Raw genomic sequence first — 14,466 nt, forward strand, 5'->3', positions numbered from 1 at the left:
CATGACAGTGCAGCAAGTCATACCTTCTCTCAGCTGCCTCTCTCTGTCTTCTTCTGGAGTGACATGCTGGGCACCCAGTGACTGTGACAGGCACTGGTAAAGGTTAAACGCCATCCTGTGGTCCAGTTCTATGGTACAGGACGAAGATGTGCCTGAAGCAAAAATGTGATTCAAAAAACTTGTACTTCGAATCATGATGATAAAAGTAACATAGGTGATGATGACAGTGGTGGTGATACTAATGTCGTTACGATAATGTAACATTTGATTCTTGTATTTATGCTTTCTTTCTGTGTTCAAGGAGAGAAACTCCCAAGCTCAATCATATATAGAGCTATGAGAGGGCTTTTACATGTATGACCATTTTTAATCCATCATATGAGCAGCCATCAACTGTGTTTTTGTGGATATTCTTGCAGATGATATATGATTTCATTACTTCATAACACTACTGCTGTGTATAACAAAAGGGCAGCTGAGCTGTAAGTCCTCTCACCTGCAAGAAAACCAACAACTGAAATCTGAACTTCGATTACAAAAATAAAATTCTAAGTGGATGAAATTTGTCGAGTGATAAGTGAATTAACACAACAAAAAAATCATAAAACAAAGAATCTGATCCTTTTCAACACAGCAATGAACAGCCATTAATTATGATTGTACTTCACATAAAAATAGAAGTGAATTACAGACAGATTAGGGTAATCAACGAAAGCCGAAAAGTGTGAATGAATGATATATGAGCAGCCATCAACTGTGTTTTTGTGGATATTCTTGTAGATCATATATGATTTCATTACTTCATAACACTGAAATGAAAGTGTTGGAACATAGTTCATAAATCAATGTCAACAACCCATCAAATACACACCTCTACCTGCAGTGGGCAGGGGGCCAAACAGTTGCTCCAAGCTGCTGACCAGACTTGCTGGAAGTGACAACGTCAAATCCCCTTCTACAACAGGCTGGCTCCTCCGCTCCTCTGGTTCTGCAGAATCCTGAGCATCAGAGTAAGCTGCAGCTATCCTATGCAGACTGTCACTGAGAGGCATTCCATTACCTCTGCTATCCACATGTCCCCTCTCCAGTTTGTCGTCTTCAGCCGACCCAGACGGCAGTTCACTCACTGAACCGATTTCTGATGGTTCTGTTGAGCTTTCTGATGACCAGGCCTCAGGGATACAATGCTGCAGCCATGCAAAGCGATGTGACTGAGTGCCTGATGAAGTGAAGTCAGAGAGACTGACGTCCTGTGGGAGATTTGCACCAACCAGTGAGCCTTCACTGCCTTCACAACTCAAGCTACGAAGGCGATGATATTCTGAACTCTCTATCCTTTGCAGACGTTGTTCACTGCTGTTGATGACGAACTGCTGGATCATTTTGCTGTCTGCAAGACTTCTCTGCACCAACTTTATACAAATGTCTTGAAGCTGTGAAGGTGAGTTTTGAGCATCCTTACCACTGGTATCAACAGTGTCTGTAGTCATGTGGCTGGTCTTCTTGGACAGGTGATGTTTGTCATGTGGAGTAATGGGGTTTGTAATTCCCCATTCAAACATCAAGTCTATGGCCATGGACACGTTACCATCACACACCTCCAACACTTCATTCAGATGTGCTTGGGCTACTTCAGGAAACAGGCTGTACATCTGATCCACTGAGGGTTCTTCTGATATGTCTACCAATGTACTTTTGTCACATGTGTTTTTCTGTCTGCACCAGGTGTTTATGTCCATTTTTTCAGAACATTGGTAATGACTGTTGGCCACTAAAACTACATAGTCTCCTTCCAGGTCTGCTGTCCCTTTCAGCACCATGGCGAAGTCTATTCCTTCCGTCTGTGTTGTGGAATCAATCCGATTGTCTTTACCTTCACCACTGTTTGAAAGCTGTGCTTCTACTCTATTCAAACTGTCTTGTCCTTCATGTGCATTGTTCTCTCTGTCTGGGTCTGCTCCAGTGATTTGCTTTTCTGGTTCAAAGTTTTTCCAACTGTCTGACTTCAGATGCACTTTCACACAGTCTTCAAAGAAAGGTAAATGCTGAGGTCTGTGTTTCTTTCTCCGTCGCCTGGAAGGAGAGGCTGAATCTGAGGAGTCGCTCAGCTCTGTGCTTCGACCAGTCAGATTCCGAATCACAGGGCTTGCCGACCTGCTATTCTCTGTGCTGGACAAAAGCTCCAAACTTGGGTCAGTGAGAAAGTGTTCATTCTGTGCAGTTGTGTTCAACAATACTCCATTGTCAGACTGACGCTCCGCTGTTTGCTGGTCACTGACTAGAGATGAAACACAGCCAGATACTTCGCCATTTTCACGGAGGTGAATGGAGTCTTGGGTGCAGTCAGGCATGATCGCAGCCAAAAGATCAGGTTTGGGGACTTGGTGTTTGCCCAGAACAGCACCCTGTGTGTCATCATGATATGTAGCACTTTCTGCTTGTGAGGAAACATGCGTTTCTCCTTCCTCTTTGGGTTCAGTGCACTGCAGGGTCTGACTAGCCTCAATGGACACTTCAGATTTTGATTGTTCACCATGCTTTTGCTCATCCACCTCGCTTGATTCAGTTTTCTCTTCCAAATCAGCAGCCTTTCCTGGTTCACATTCAGCTTCAGCTTCCGCAAGAGGTGTCACTGGGTCCACCTCTTCTTCCGCCTGCAATGATGAAAGTAACATCCCCTCTTCTTCAACACTCAAAGATTTCACGTGCTGACATGTGCCTTCCACATCTGGTGATGGTGAAGGCCCAGAGTCCTGAATCCCTGACAACTGAGTTTTCTCATCTTGGGCTCCTGTGTCCTCAAAGCAGTGTGACAGGGATTCTGCCTCACTCTTTTCAGCATGACCTGCCTGTGAGGACTTGCTCACTTCAGTGTCTTGTGGTAGGACTTCCTCAGCCTCGGACCATACATCAGAATCAATGGTTTCATATTCACTGCTATCACAAGTATCACTGGAATCTGTCTTTGACTCCCTTGCTTCATTACTTTCTGGGTTTCTGGGTTCCACACTGGAGTCTCTGCTGTTGTCTGTCATCTTGTTCTCTGTGTTGGGTTCCACACTGGAGTCTCTGCTGTTGTCTGTCATCTTGTTCTCTGTGTTGGGTTCCACATTGGAGTCTCTGCTGTTGTCTGTCATCTTGTTCTCTGTGTTGGGTTCCATACTGGAGTCTCTGCTACTGTCTGTCATCTTGTCTTCTGTGCTGGGTTCCACACTGGAGTCTCTGCTGTTGTCTGTCATCTTGTTCTCTGTGTTGGGTTCCACACTGGAGTCTCTGCTACTGTCTGTAATCTTGTCTTCTGTGTTGGGTTCCACATTGGAGTCTCTGCTGTCTGTCATTTTCTTCTCTATACTGGGTTCCACACTGGAGTCTCTGCTGTTGTCTGGCATCTTATTCTCTGTGATGGGTTCCACACTGGAGTCTCTGCTGTTGTCTGTCATCTTGTTCTCTGTGTTGGGTTCCACACTGGAGTCTCTGCTACTGTCTGTCATCTTGTTCTCTGTGTTGGGTTCCACACTGGAGTCTCTGCTGTTGTCTGGCATCTTGTTCTCTGTGTTGGATTCCATACTGGAGTCTCTGCTGTTGTCAACCATTTTATTCTCCATGTTAGGTTCTACACTGGAGTCTCTGCTGGTTTCAGAAGTGTCCAAGATGGGTTCCCTGTTGAATTCCTCATTGAGATTTGTCAGCTTCAGCTCCTCTACATGTCCTGGGTTGACCTCAGCTGGACTGTTTGACAGACTGGGGTCAATGTTGATGCAGGACTTCTTCATCTCTTCCATGTCAGCAGAGCCCGACTCACTTTCCAAAGTATCACTCACTGAAGTTCCTCTGCAGTCAGTCACACTACTCTCCTCCCTTTCTGGGATCCTTTGTGACTCCAGCATTGCGCTTGTTCTTCTTCCTGCACATGTTCCATTTTTCTCGTCTGCATGTCCTGCACCTAGACTGTCAGTTCTGGCAGCCCAACTCCTTTCACTGTTGGCATTCGTACCACACAACAACTCTAATGTTGTGGACACTTCTTCCATCTCACCAACGCTGTCCGCTTCGTCTTGATTCAACATCAAAGTCCTGCCTGGCACTTCAGTTTTCTTGAAGATTTCTTGATTGCCTGTCTGTTTGGGATTACTAGGTAAACTCCAAATGTCTGCGACTGAGGGTTCTGTTTTATTGACCAGTTCCAATGTGGGCAAGAGCTCAGCTGCACTCTGAGAATTCCAAAGACTCTCAAGTTTGTCACTATCAGTAGACTTCCAAGACTGCCAACTACCTATATTTTCAGTTTTACTGCCGAATTCCATGCTGTTTTGAGAATATTCTTCTTCAGAGTCCTTTGCCTTCAAAGACCTGGGCCCCTTTTCCTCTTGCCCCCTCTGCGGCAAGGACAAGTCCCAACTAATGGTGTGGGCATCTGTAGCGTCCTTATTCTCTGTGGCACTATTTGTCCTTGAAACACTCTTACGCTGTGGCTCAGGCACAGAATTTCCAGCTCGTTTCTTCTTTCGCTGGGACTGAGGGGCTTCCCAAGCCTCCGAATCTGTTTTGCTAATGCTTGACTCAGAAGTGTTCCTAGCACAGGTGCTTTGACTTTTGACTCGTGAAATCAGTGCTGCATCTTGACCACTATTCCTGTTTGCCTCTGACAAATTTCCAAAGCTGGCACCACGAGAGGAATTAGAATCATAAACATACTCCCCACAGATTCTACCTGAATTTTCAAAGTATTTCTCTATGCTATCAACAATTTTATTATCCTTAAACTTTTTCAAATCTTCCTTAACTAACTGCTCTTCTTCAGGAGTCAAATTAGCCACAAAAATCCAAGCATCAATGTCATCTTCTTTAGCCCCTCCGGCTTGCAGTTTCAGGCAATAATCTCTGATACCAATTAATTCTTCCTTTGCTTTTTGCTTGTGCTGCCTTCCCACAGGTAACTTTTCCTTTGATTTCCTATGCCTATGGTGCTGCAGTTTTCCTGTTGGTTTTGCCTTCCCCATTGGAGTCTGGTCTGGATGATGATGAACCATGTTCTGCCCAGAGTTTGGCACGTTTTGTTTCACCCCCTGAAGAGGAACAGCAGGGCTGCTCCTTTCAGTTGGGGACATTCCCTGTGGCTGATTCCTGTTGAAACAAAAGAAACAACTGGGATATATGTGATATATATATATATATATGTCACTTACCAATACGACCCTCCATATAATGCAGATATGTGACCCTACAAAACAACAGGGATATGTGATTTTCCAAGGCAATGTGGATATGTTACATTTCCAAAACAATGGGGATATGTGATATTTTTTATCTGACTGCCAGGAACCAGTTCCTGTTAAACTGACTTTCATGCAAAAACACTGAATGCATCTACCTAATCAGTAAAGAAGACACTAGACAGCCAGCACTGATTGGCATATAACAATTTTAATATCCAAGTAAATTTCATGGTCATATTTCAGCCTGTGTTTATCGTTTAACATGACATACTTCATAGCGAAAACTGGAAACACTTTGCACAGAAAACAACAGGATGATAAAATGGTGGAAACTGTTTCATTTCCATGAATGATCTCCAAATCATCTTCCACTGATCGTTGACATACAATGAACACATTATCCAGAGCAAAAGTCAGTAACTTTTTTCTTTCGTTCTTTCTCTCTATTTTTTCATCAGGCACAAGAATTTAATCTTAAAACAACAATGTAACAAAACTAAATCTGTCAAGTGGAAAACACCAAAACATGAACACAAGAGTCCAGCAATAATCTGCCACAGATTTGAAAACCAGATATCAGGAATGTTCTGATATTCACTTACTCCCTTGTGTTTGAAGGTTAATGGGAGTGAAGTTGTGCCTGTATATATGCCAGCATGCTTGTACTGGGATGAAGGCTGGGTATGGGAGAACAGAGTAGTGAAGTACCTGAATTTCACATAGCAATGCAAAGCCATCACGAGAATGACTGCTGGTGTGAAAAACATATCAGATACTGAACGGATCAGTTTCAAAATACAATCAACAGGAAACACTCACTTTGTGCCCAACTTATTCTTCACCATATTCACAAAAGCAGCTGTAGATATGGTCTTGTACCTGTCCTTCATTCTCTTAATGGCCTCAATTGAAACTCCATGTTCGTTAACCCTGGAATAAACACAAAACACAATTCATTCTACACACATATCTCTCGAGTCAAAAGAAAGATTCATTCCATTAAATGTGTTATGTATCAAAAGAAATATTCATTCAGTGACCTATGTAAATATGCACCAAATGAAACAAGAAATGTATAATAATTCCATGTAAAGATGTAGCTCAGTGAAGCCTTGCAGACAGGACAAACTGACCAAAAAGTCAACAACAACAAAATCACAGCCCATAACTATAGAACATAATTCAGCCACATGTTAAGCAATAGAATCCTGTGACAAATAGGAACACAATTTATGACAGTACAGTGGATATAACACATGCGAGTGATTCCCAGCCAGACAACTTTTATTAAATATTTGTCTTCTGTTATTGTGTGCATGTGAATATCTGTGTGCATGTGTGCATGCATGTGTGTGTGCATGCGTGCGGACTTGTATGACACTATGCATGTCTGGTTGTCTGAACTGTAAAAGTTTGTAAGCAACTATTACTATACATACTTAGCCAAATGTTTAGGTCTAGACTTCCAAGGTGTGTCTGGCTCCATGAGCTCAACAGTGTAGCCTCGGGAAATTGCCTAAACAGAAAAAACACATCAGAATAAATACTAAACAAAGTATGACAGAAGTGACAGGAATTGTCATAAACTGAACACCTAAACTGTAATTCAACTGTAAGACAAGTTAACACGAAGAAGGCATTAAAATTACTTTACTGAAAATATGCACACTGTGCATTTTGTGCAAGACACACACACACACACACACACACATATATATATATATATATATATATATATTATATAAGATATATCGGGTGTCCAAAAAAAAGTGAACTGCTTTTTGACAAGTATTTTTTCAGTGATAGAGAAACCGAATTCATTGAAAATTTTTACACAGTAACCTTAGGGTATCATCAACAAGTCTGCAAAATATCTAAAAGTTCGGACGCAAATTATGTGAGTATTGTCAAATTCAAAACAACATGTCAAAAGACCCAATATCAGAGCTGTGCAATGTGACCTTCATCATGATCGTGCCAGCTGCCAGGTGTTGGCATCTGTCAATCAGTGTCTGTCTAAAAATAGCCTGTCTGGGTGTCAAGTCTATTGATTTTTTTATTGTCGTCTGTATCCAAAATCAGTTCTGTCCAAAGTTTCAGTTTGAAAGGATCAACCATGTCTTTGACTGTGTTTGAGAAAAAGTGATAAGGTTACCATTGAAAACTGTTTCAAGGAGAAAGGCTGGGGTGGAAGAAGGATCGTAAAGGAATTTCCAGGCAAGGGGTGGAGTCATGTCACTGTAAAAAAAAGTGTAAATAGACTTATCGCAAAAATATCCACTACAGGATCAGTAGCACATAAAATTGGCAGTGGGAGACCCAAGACTGCATGTTCGGAGGAGAACAAGGACCGTGTTGAGGAACTGATTCAATCCCAGGAGGAGAAACCAGGAACCCACAAATCTCTTTGAGAAGTTGCAAGCAATTTACAAGTGAGCAAGTCTTCTGTCAAAGAATGACGAAAGAACTGGAGCTGAAGCCCTTCAAGAGGATACAGGTATCAAGGAGGGACCAAAATGTTAGAGGGAAAAGAAAAACTCGCTGCTGTAACTTGAATGACCACTACTCAGCCACTGATGTGAAAAGGATCATTTTCACAGATGAGAAAAACTTTACGTTAGAGATAGCTATAAATCGCCAAAACGATCGCATGTATGGGAAACAGAAACGAGAAATTCAGCCATCTCGCCTCTATCATGAGTCTTCTAGATTTTCAAAAAAGATGTTTTCAGCTGGAGTATCCTGGAAAGGAAAAACAAACATTCATTTTTACTGAAACTGACAGAGCCAAGGTTAAAGTGAAAGCTACGTTCGGTTATTGGATAACAATCTTCTCCCGGATTGTAGGCATCTTTATCCTGGAAACAATTACGTGTTTCAGCAAGATGGGGCCCCTTCACACACTAGTACAGTAACCCAGGCCCATCTGGAGAAGGCTACACCAGAATTCATCAAGAAGGATGAACAGCCTCCACAAAGTTCTGACTGTAACCCAATGGATTATGCCATATGGGACTCTCTGAAGGAGAAAGTTTACCAGGGAGTGAGAGACAAATTGACCGAGCAGGCGTTAAAGGACAGGATAATTGTGTCATGGGAGGAGATATCGGTGGAAGAAGTATGTAAAAGCATTTCTGCTTGGAAGAAATGGCTTCGTTTAGTCGTGGAGGAAGATGGAGGCCGCATTGAGCATAAACTGATATAAGTGAGTTTTCCTCTGATGTTGGATTTTTTTTTACATGCTGTTTTGAATTTGATGATACTCGCATAATTTGCGTCCAAACTTTTAGATATTTTATTGACTTATTGATGATACCCTAAGGTTACTGTATGAAAATTTTCAATGAATTTGGTTTCTCTATCACTGAGAATATACTTGTCAAAAAGTGGTTCACTTTTTGGGGGACACCCGATATATATATATATATAATATATACAACACATACAGAAACACACATAGAACCTCCCCTCTTACTTTTCCCCTTAGGTTCAAAAGTTATTCCTTTGTGATGTTGAGCCAGCACTACATCTCTGATCTGTGCAGAAACTATACATGTGACTGAATGACAAAAACTAATTTTTAATGTATGGCTGAAAAGCAAAACCTTTTTTTAAAGAGAAACAATAACCTCACATCATCAATGTCAACTACTACTACAGTAATAGAGTACTAAGGACAGATGGATGGATGGATGGATGGATGGACAGACAGACAGACACCCACACACACACATACACACTGTGCCACACACAAACACATATACACACAATAAAAGAGAAGGAAACGCCATGAAAATCATCAGATGGCTTAGTGAGAATGCATAGACGCTCTCTTTCTCACTTTCCTCTCCAACTCCTCATCTTTCACTAGTTTCGGCCATATCTCTCTCTTGTTTTTTTTGTTTTTTTCCACTCCAACATCTTTCTCTTGCTCTCTGTCTTCTGCCTCTTCCCTGGTAATATGTCCCTGTTCCTACTGATGGCATTTCTCTCACATTATTTTAATACAATTTTTAATTACTCTCTCTCTCTCTCTCTCTTTGCAATTAACATGTCTTCTGTTCTCTCCATGAACAATGAGAATGGGGACTGATTCATTAAATCAGTTTGTAAATGTTGTTGACATTCATTTACTTATTCATATTGTCTCTCTCTCTCTCTCTGTCTGTCTGTCTGCCTCTCTCTCTCTCTCTCTCTCTGTTCCCCTTCCCATTCTTCTCTCACCATTTCTCCATAGGGAAGCATCTCCCAAAGTTCTGTATTTGTATTGTCCACAATAACTGGTGACACTCCAGCATCCAACGCTTTCAGAACTGTTGAGAAAAATGAAGAATACATTCCATCATTATCTTGTACTGGCATGTTGCAGGAAAGGAAGCTGACTCAAGCATTTAACTCAGAAACCTATTTCATCAGTCAGCCAGAACAATCTACACAATTACATGTAATATGTAGCCTTCAATGCCCTCTTACTGATAGTGTTTTATTCTTTATCAGAGTACAATTAACCTATATCATCATAACAATAAAAATCATTTAACTGTTTCCATTTGGTGCAATAGATTTGTCCTAAATTTAATTTCAGGGGTCCAATTCCCACTCTTTGTTATATACAATGTGTGTTGAATGAATTGTGTTTTATGTTTATTCCATGGTTAACGAACATGGAGTTTCAATATCCCTTGTGACCCCGGTACACTTGGTAATAAAGACATATTCTATTCTGTTCTATTCTAATACATCTTCTGAAGAAGCAAACTCTTGTTTGAAACTATAGAGATACACTATTACTACTTAAAAGCCCACTATTTATTCTTAATTTCTTTTATTCCTTCATAACTTTTTTTTAATGGACTCTCTATGGTACTTTGTTTTCCAAACACACATGTTACAAGTTACTGATGGCACACCATATTGTACTGCATTTCTCTTTTTATCACAACAGATTTCTCTGTGTGAAATTTGGGCTGCTCTCCACAGGAACAGTGTGTCGCTACACTGCAGCACCACCTTTTTTTTTATATTACATATCAAAAAACTGATGTGATCATTGTGTAGTATTTCTGTCTAGTATTTATCATTTATAGTTTATAATTAATGCCAACAAAAATGATGCAATGCTGCATAAAACATATTTCAGTAAACACAGCTGCGTAAATATATTACTAACATTAACATCCCATGAAATCAGATGAAGTGCAAAATGAATGAATCAACCAACCTCTCTTTCTGTTCCACCCGTGTGCCTCAGAGAGTTTCTCCGGGCAAAACTGATACACACCACCTCTAAAGAAGTATTCATCTGTTGAAAAAATCTGACCAGAGCCCTGGATTTTCCTGTTTGACACACACACACACCACAGAATTATATATACAATATGTAGAGAGAAAAAAAATATATTGAAACAGTGCAAAATATTGAAATCAGGAGATGTGAAACAAAGTTAAAAGTGCCCATGGATATGAAAGCTCACAGCTAAAATCAAGAGCACATGGCAGCTGAAGCCAACAGATGAGGAATCCTACACACACACACACACACACACACACACACACACACACACACACACAAAATCTCAGACTGACTCTCTCTCCCTCTCCTTCCATCTGTGTAAGTGTGCATGCATGTGTGTATGCATAAAAGATCTGAAAACAATTTGAATAATGAAAGCATGCACAGCTCATTATTAATGTATATTCTATTATGTATATGGTTGATAATACTGCAACATGCTTACTTTCAAAGCAGAGCTTGTACTGTACATTAAATTGAAAAGAATCCTAATCAATACCCCCTTTAGAGAGACTTAGAGAAGCAACAAGAAAACCAATAGAAAAATAAGGAAAAATAATTACCTTGCCAAATATGACTTCCCACTTCCAGGCAGACCTCTCAGGATAATGACGACTTTGGTTTGACCATCAAGCTCTGTCTTCTCCGGCATCAAACCCTTGGACTGTGACTTTGCTCTAGCCCCTTTTGCAGTCTGTGCTGGACCTTGCCTCACAGCACCACCCTGTCTCACTTTCTCTGCAAATTGGCCCTGGGGTGCAGTATAACTGCCATTGCCTGACTGTGACTCAACGGATTCTGACCAAGCTGACGAAGAAGATTGTTGTCTGGTTGTTGCTGATGAACTATCAGTGGCAGCAGCTGAAGAGTATGGTGACCAAATCCCAATTCCAGGCCCAGACGAAGACGCTGGGTGTGATGATAAGTAAAGATTCTGACCAACATATCTGTCAAACTTGTTAGACTGACTGAACACTGGCTTATTCTTTGTTTCATGTGGATGTCTAATGCCCAATGTATGTGCCACTTGCGATTCAGGCCGGTAAGCTGGCAAATGCTCTCTGCGACCATCATTTATTGTTCCACCCACAACAGAATGAGCTTCTCTTTTATAAAGAGAATACTTTGGCACAACAAAATGTTGTGAGCTGCCCAATGCTGAGCTGGCCAGAGACGGAGTAGACAAGAAACTAGGTCTGAACTCAGGAGCATCAGCTGAGAGAGCCATGATAGACAGGTTATCAAAAGATGTGCCACTGTTTTTACCAGACTGACAGGTACTTCTAAGAGATCCTGTCTCACAGGCCCCTGTATGGAGTGCACTGTAACTCTCTACTGTCTCAACAGAGGGTGCTGCTGTATTCACAGTATCAAACAACAACACATCTGGGAGCTTTTCACTTTGCTGCTTCACAGATTTTCTCTCAAATGATGATGAAATACATTTCGACTGTGATTCCAGACCTGGAGGGTCTATCAGATGATGTGTGTCTTCCCACGAGGGGGTATGCTGACCCTGAGCACCTGAAAATGTCTTATCAGTTACTGTGCTGGCTGTGTATGTTGAATCTGACTGTTGAGACTCATTGTGACTATCTATTCTGCTGTTCCACTGACCTGATTGAACTGGCTGGCCATGATCAGAAAATCCCCCGAGCCCAAAGGAAATGCCAGGAAATGGCACATTCAAAGACCGGGCCATCTCTGCATAGTCATATCTCAAGCCCTTTGTGTCTCGGGTCTCTGCCTTAGCAGTGCCATCAACAAAACTGTGTTGTCTACCGGAGTTACTCACTGATGACCTGGTATCTGCAGTTTGTCCATGTGCATCAGCATTGTCTTCAGATTCAAGCAATGTGCAAGCAATGATGTCCAGACCTGTGCAATCAGACTGTCTTCTGGTTGATGCTTCATCACTGGTGAGTTGATACAGCTTTTCTATGGCCACATCCTCTGTGTACCAAAATGCAAAACAGAAAAACCTCACATCATTTATCATTCCAAGTATGCTTCAATACTAAAACTTTGTAAAAGCTAGTATAAACAACAGAACATTAGAGGTTCCACTTCCAGAAACAAGAACAAAACAATTTAAGAATTTTTTCTTTGTAAGAACAGCTGTAAACAGAAACAATTCACAGTGGCAACAGCACGCAACTTACTAATAATTATTTCTTTCACATTTACGCCACCAACTTCAGAAAAAACATATTATCCATCTTCTCACCTTTCCAGTGCGACTCTTCCAGTATCAGTTCAATCACATCTTTGTCAATTTGTCCATGAAAGATGTCCGCCACTCTTGTTACAAGTTTTGCTTTTTTTCCACTCATTTTGGGTGTCGTGTTTATATAATCATTCTGTCTCGGTTGTAACATTGTTAAAAAAAAAAAAAAAACGACTCTGAACTAAAGCTGATCAAGAAACACAGCAGCAACAAATTTTAAATAGTCTGTTCCACAGATACGACCATAGCACTGTTCCAAATCTTTGTCGTCCCTGAGTTGTTGACATTCTAATCGTCACAAAGAACGGAAACGGAAACAAATATACGCCATTTTTATATTATGTCTTTTCAACGAAATATCGCGAATGTTTTCGAGTTTGGTTCAGTCAGTCACTCAAGGAGGCGTCACAGCGTTCGGACAAATCCATATAATACGCTACACCACATCTGCTAAGCAGATGCCTGACCAGCAGCGTAACCTAACGCGCTTAGTCAGGCCTTGAGGGAAAAAGAAATCAAATAAGACACGTACACAAATAAATGGATAAGTCAGTAACTGATTAATTACTATTATTATTAAGTCAGTTCGAAAAAAAGATAATAAGAAGATAAATGAAAATAACCAATAAAATGAAATCAAAATTACTAAGTAAATAGATAAAAAAAATAAAATTAGATAAAATGTAGAAAAATATGAATAACAACTGATGACAATAACAATAATGAATATATAAAAACAAATAAGCAAAAAAATGTAAATAAAACACAGACACTGACATAAGACACACACACACACACACACACACACACACACACACACACACACACACACACACACTGGCATGCCACGAAAGTTTCAGCTAAGCAAGGTTTGTAATATGTATGTGATTTGGGTCCCAATTATGACCAAATGCGAAGTTGTGTGTCTGAAAAATATTTGTCTTCGTTTTTTTCTGCCTCCTTTTGAGCATATTACAAAATTAAAATACGATAATAATAAATAAATGAATACATAATTATATCAACAAATAAATACATAAATAACCAACAACAACAAAAAACGTTCTTTTAGCTGTAAGTTTATTAGATTTGCAGATGTTGTCTAGATACTGTATTGGAGTTTAAAATAAAACTCAACTGCTATGTGACGCTGATGTGTATTTGGAAATGTTTATTCTGGGCATGAAATCATCATTATCATGTAATTGTTCTCCACACTCCAACTGGAGTCGTGAAAAGATAAGTGAAAACTTGAAACAAGAAACTTGAAACACACAGACACACACCGTGAGACTCACAAACATACACATACACACACGCACAGAGGCTACCACTGATTTCATACCGAAACAGCCCCATTCCTCTCTCCACCCTCCAACAACTTATTCGCAGACACACAGGACGGGAAAACTGATCATAACAACTGTGGAAAAGATTAGTTTTAATAGCTGATTTGAATGAGGACACTAAGACTGAGCGTGTCGGACCGGTAGAATAAGGGAGTTTGTTCCAGATGACAGTTTCCAATGAAAGAGATAGCACGTACGTTCAAGTTCCCCATGGAGTTTCTTTCGCCTGTTTGGTATGCGAAAAGTCAGAGTCAGAGCCAGAGATAACACTATAACAAACAGTGGCAATCTTGTACTGAATTCTGAAAGAAACAGGCAGCCAGTGCAGTCCTGCAAGGAGGGAGGAGATGTGCACGGTTACGTTTGCGTGCCTTTAGACAA

The 14,466-nt window shown here is 40.7% G+C and overlaps 1 protein-coding gene across 1 annotated transcript in view; it reads right to left on the reverse strand.

Annotated features, from left to right (window-relative positions):
- LOC143298872 (uncharacterized) overlaps positions 1-13,012 on the reverse strand; it is a 30,386-nt gene extending 17,374 nt beyond the window's left edge. Inside the window, exons 1-8 of the mRNA XM_076611874.1 lie at positions 12,737-13,012; positions 11,073-12,462; positions 10,438-10,553; positions 9,441-9,529; positions 6,656-6,732; positions 6,036-6,146; positions 872-5,124; positions 24-152 (exon numbers count right to left, since the gene is read on the reverse strand). Coding sequence (XP_076467989.1) covers positions 24-152; positions 872-5,124; positions 6,036-6,146; positions 6,656-6,732; positions 9,441-9,529; positions 10,438-10,553; positions 11,073-12,462; positions 12,737-12,887 — 6,316 coding nt within the window. The 5' untranslated portion in view covers positions 12,888-13,012. The remainder of the gene's footprint in view (positions 1-23; positions 153-871; positions 5,125-6,035; positions 6,147-6,655; positions 6,733-9,440; positions 9,530-10,437; positions 10,554-11,072; positions 12,463-12,736) is intronic.
- Between the last annotated feature and the right edge of the window lie 1,454 nt (positions 13,013-14,466).

Source organism: Babylonia areolata, chromosome 24 (assembly GCF_041734735.1).
Source record: "Babylonia areolata isolate BAREFJ2019XMU chromosome 24, ASM4173473v1, whole genome shotgun sequence".
Taxonomy (NCBI): Eukaryota; Metazoa; Mollusca; class Gastropoda; order Neogastropoda; family Buccinidae; genus Babylonia; species Babylonia areolata.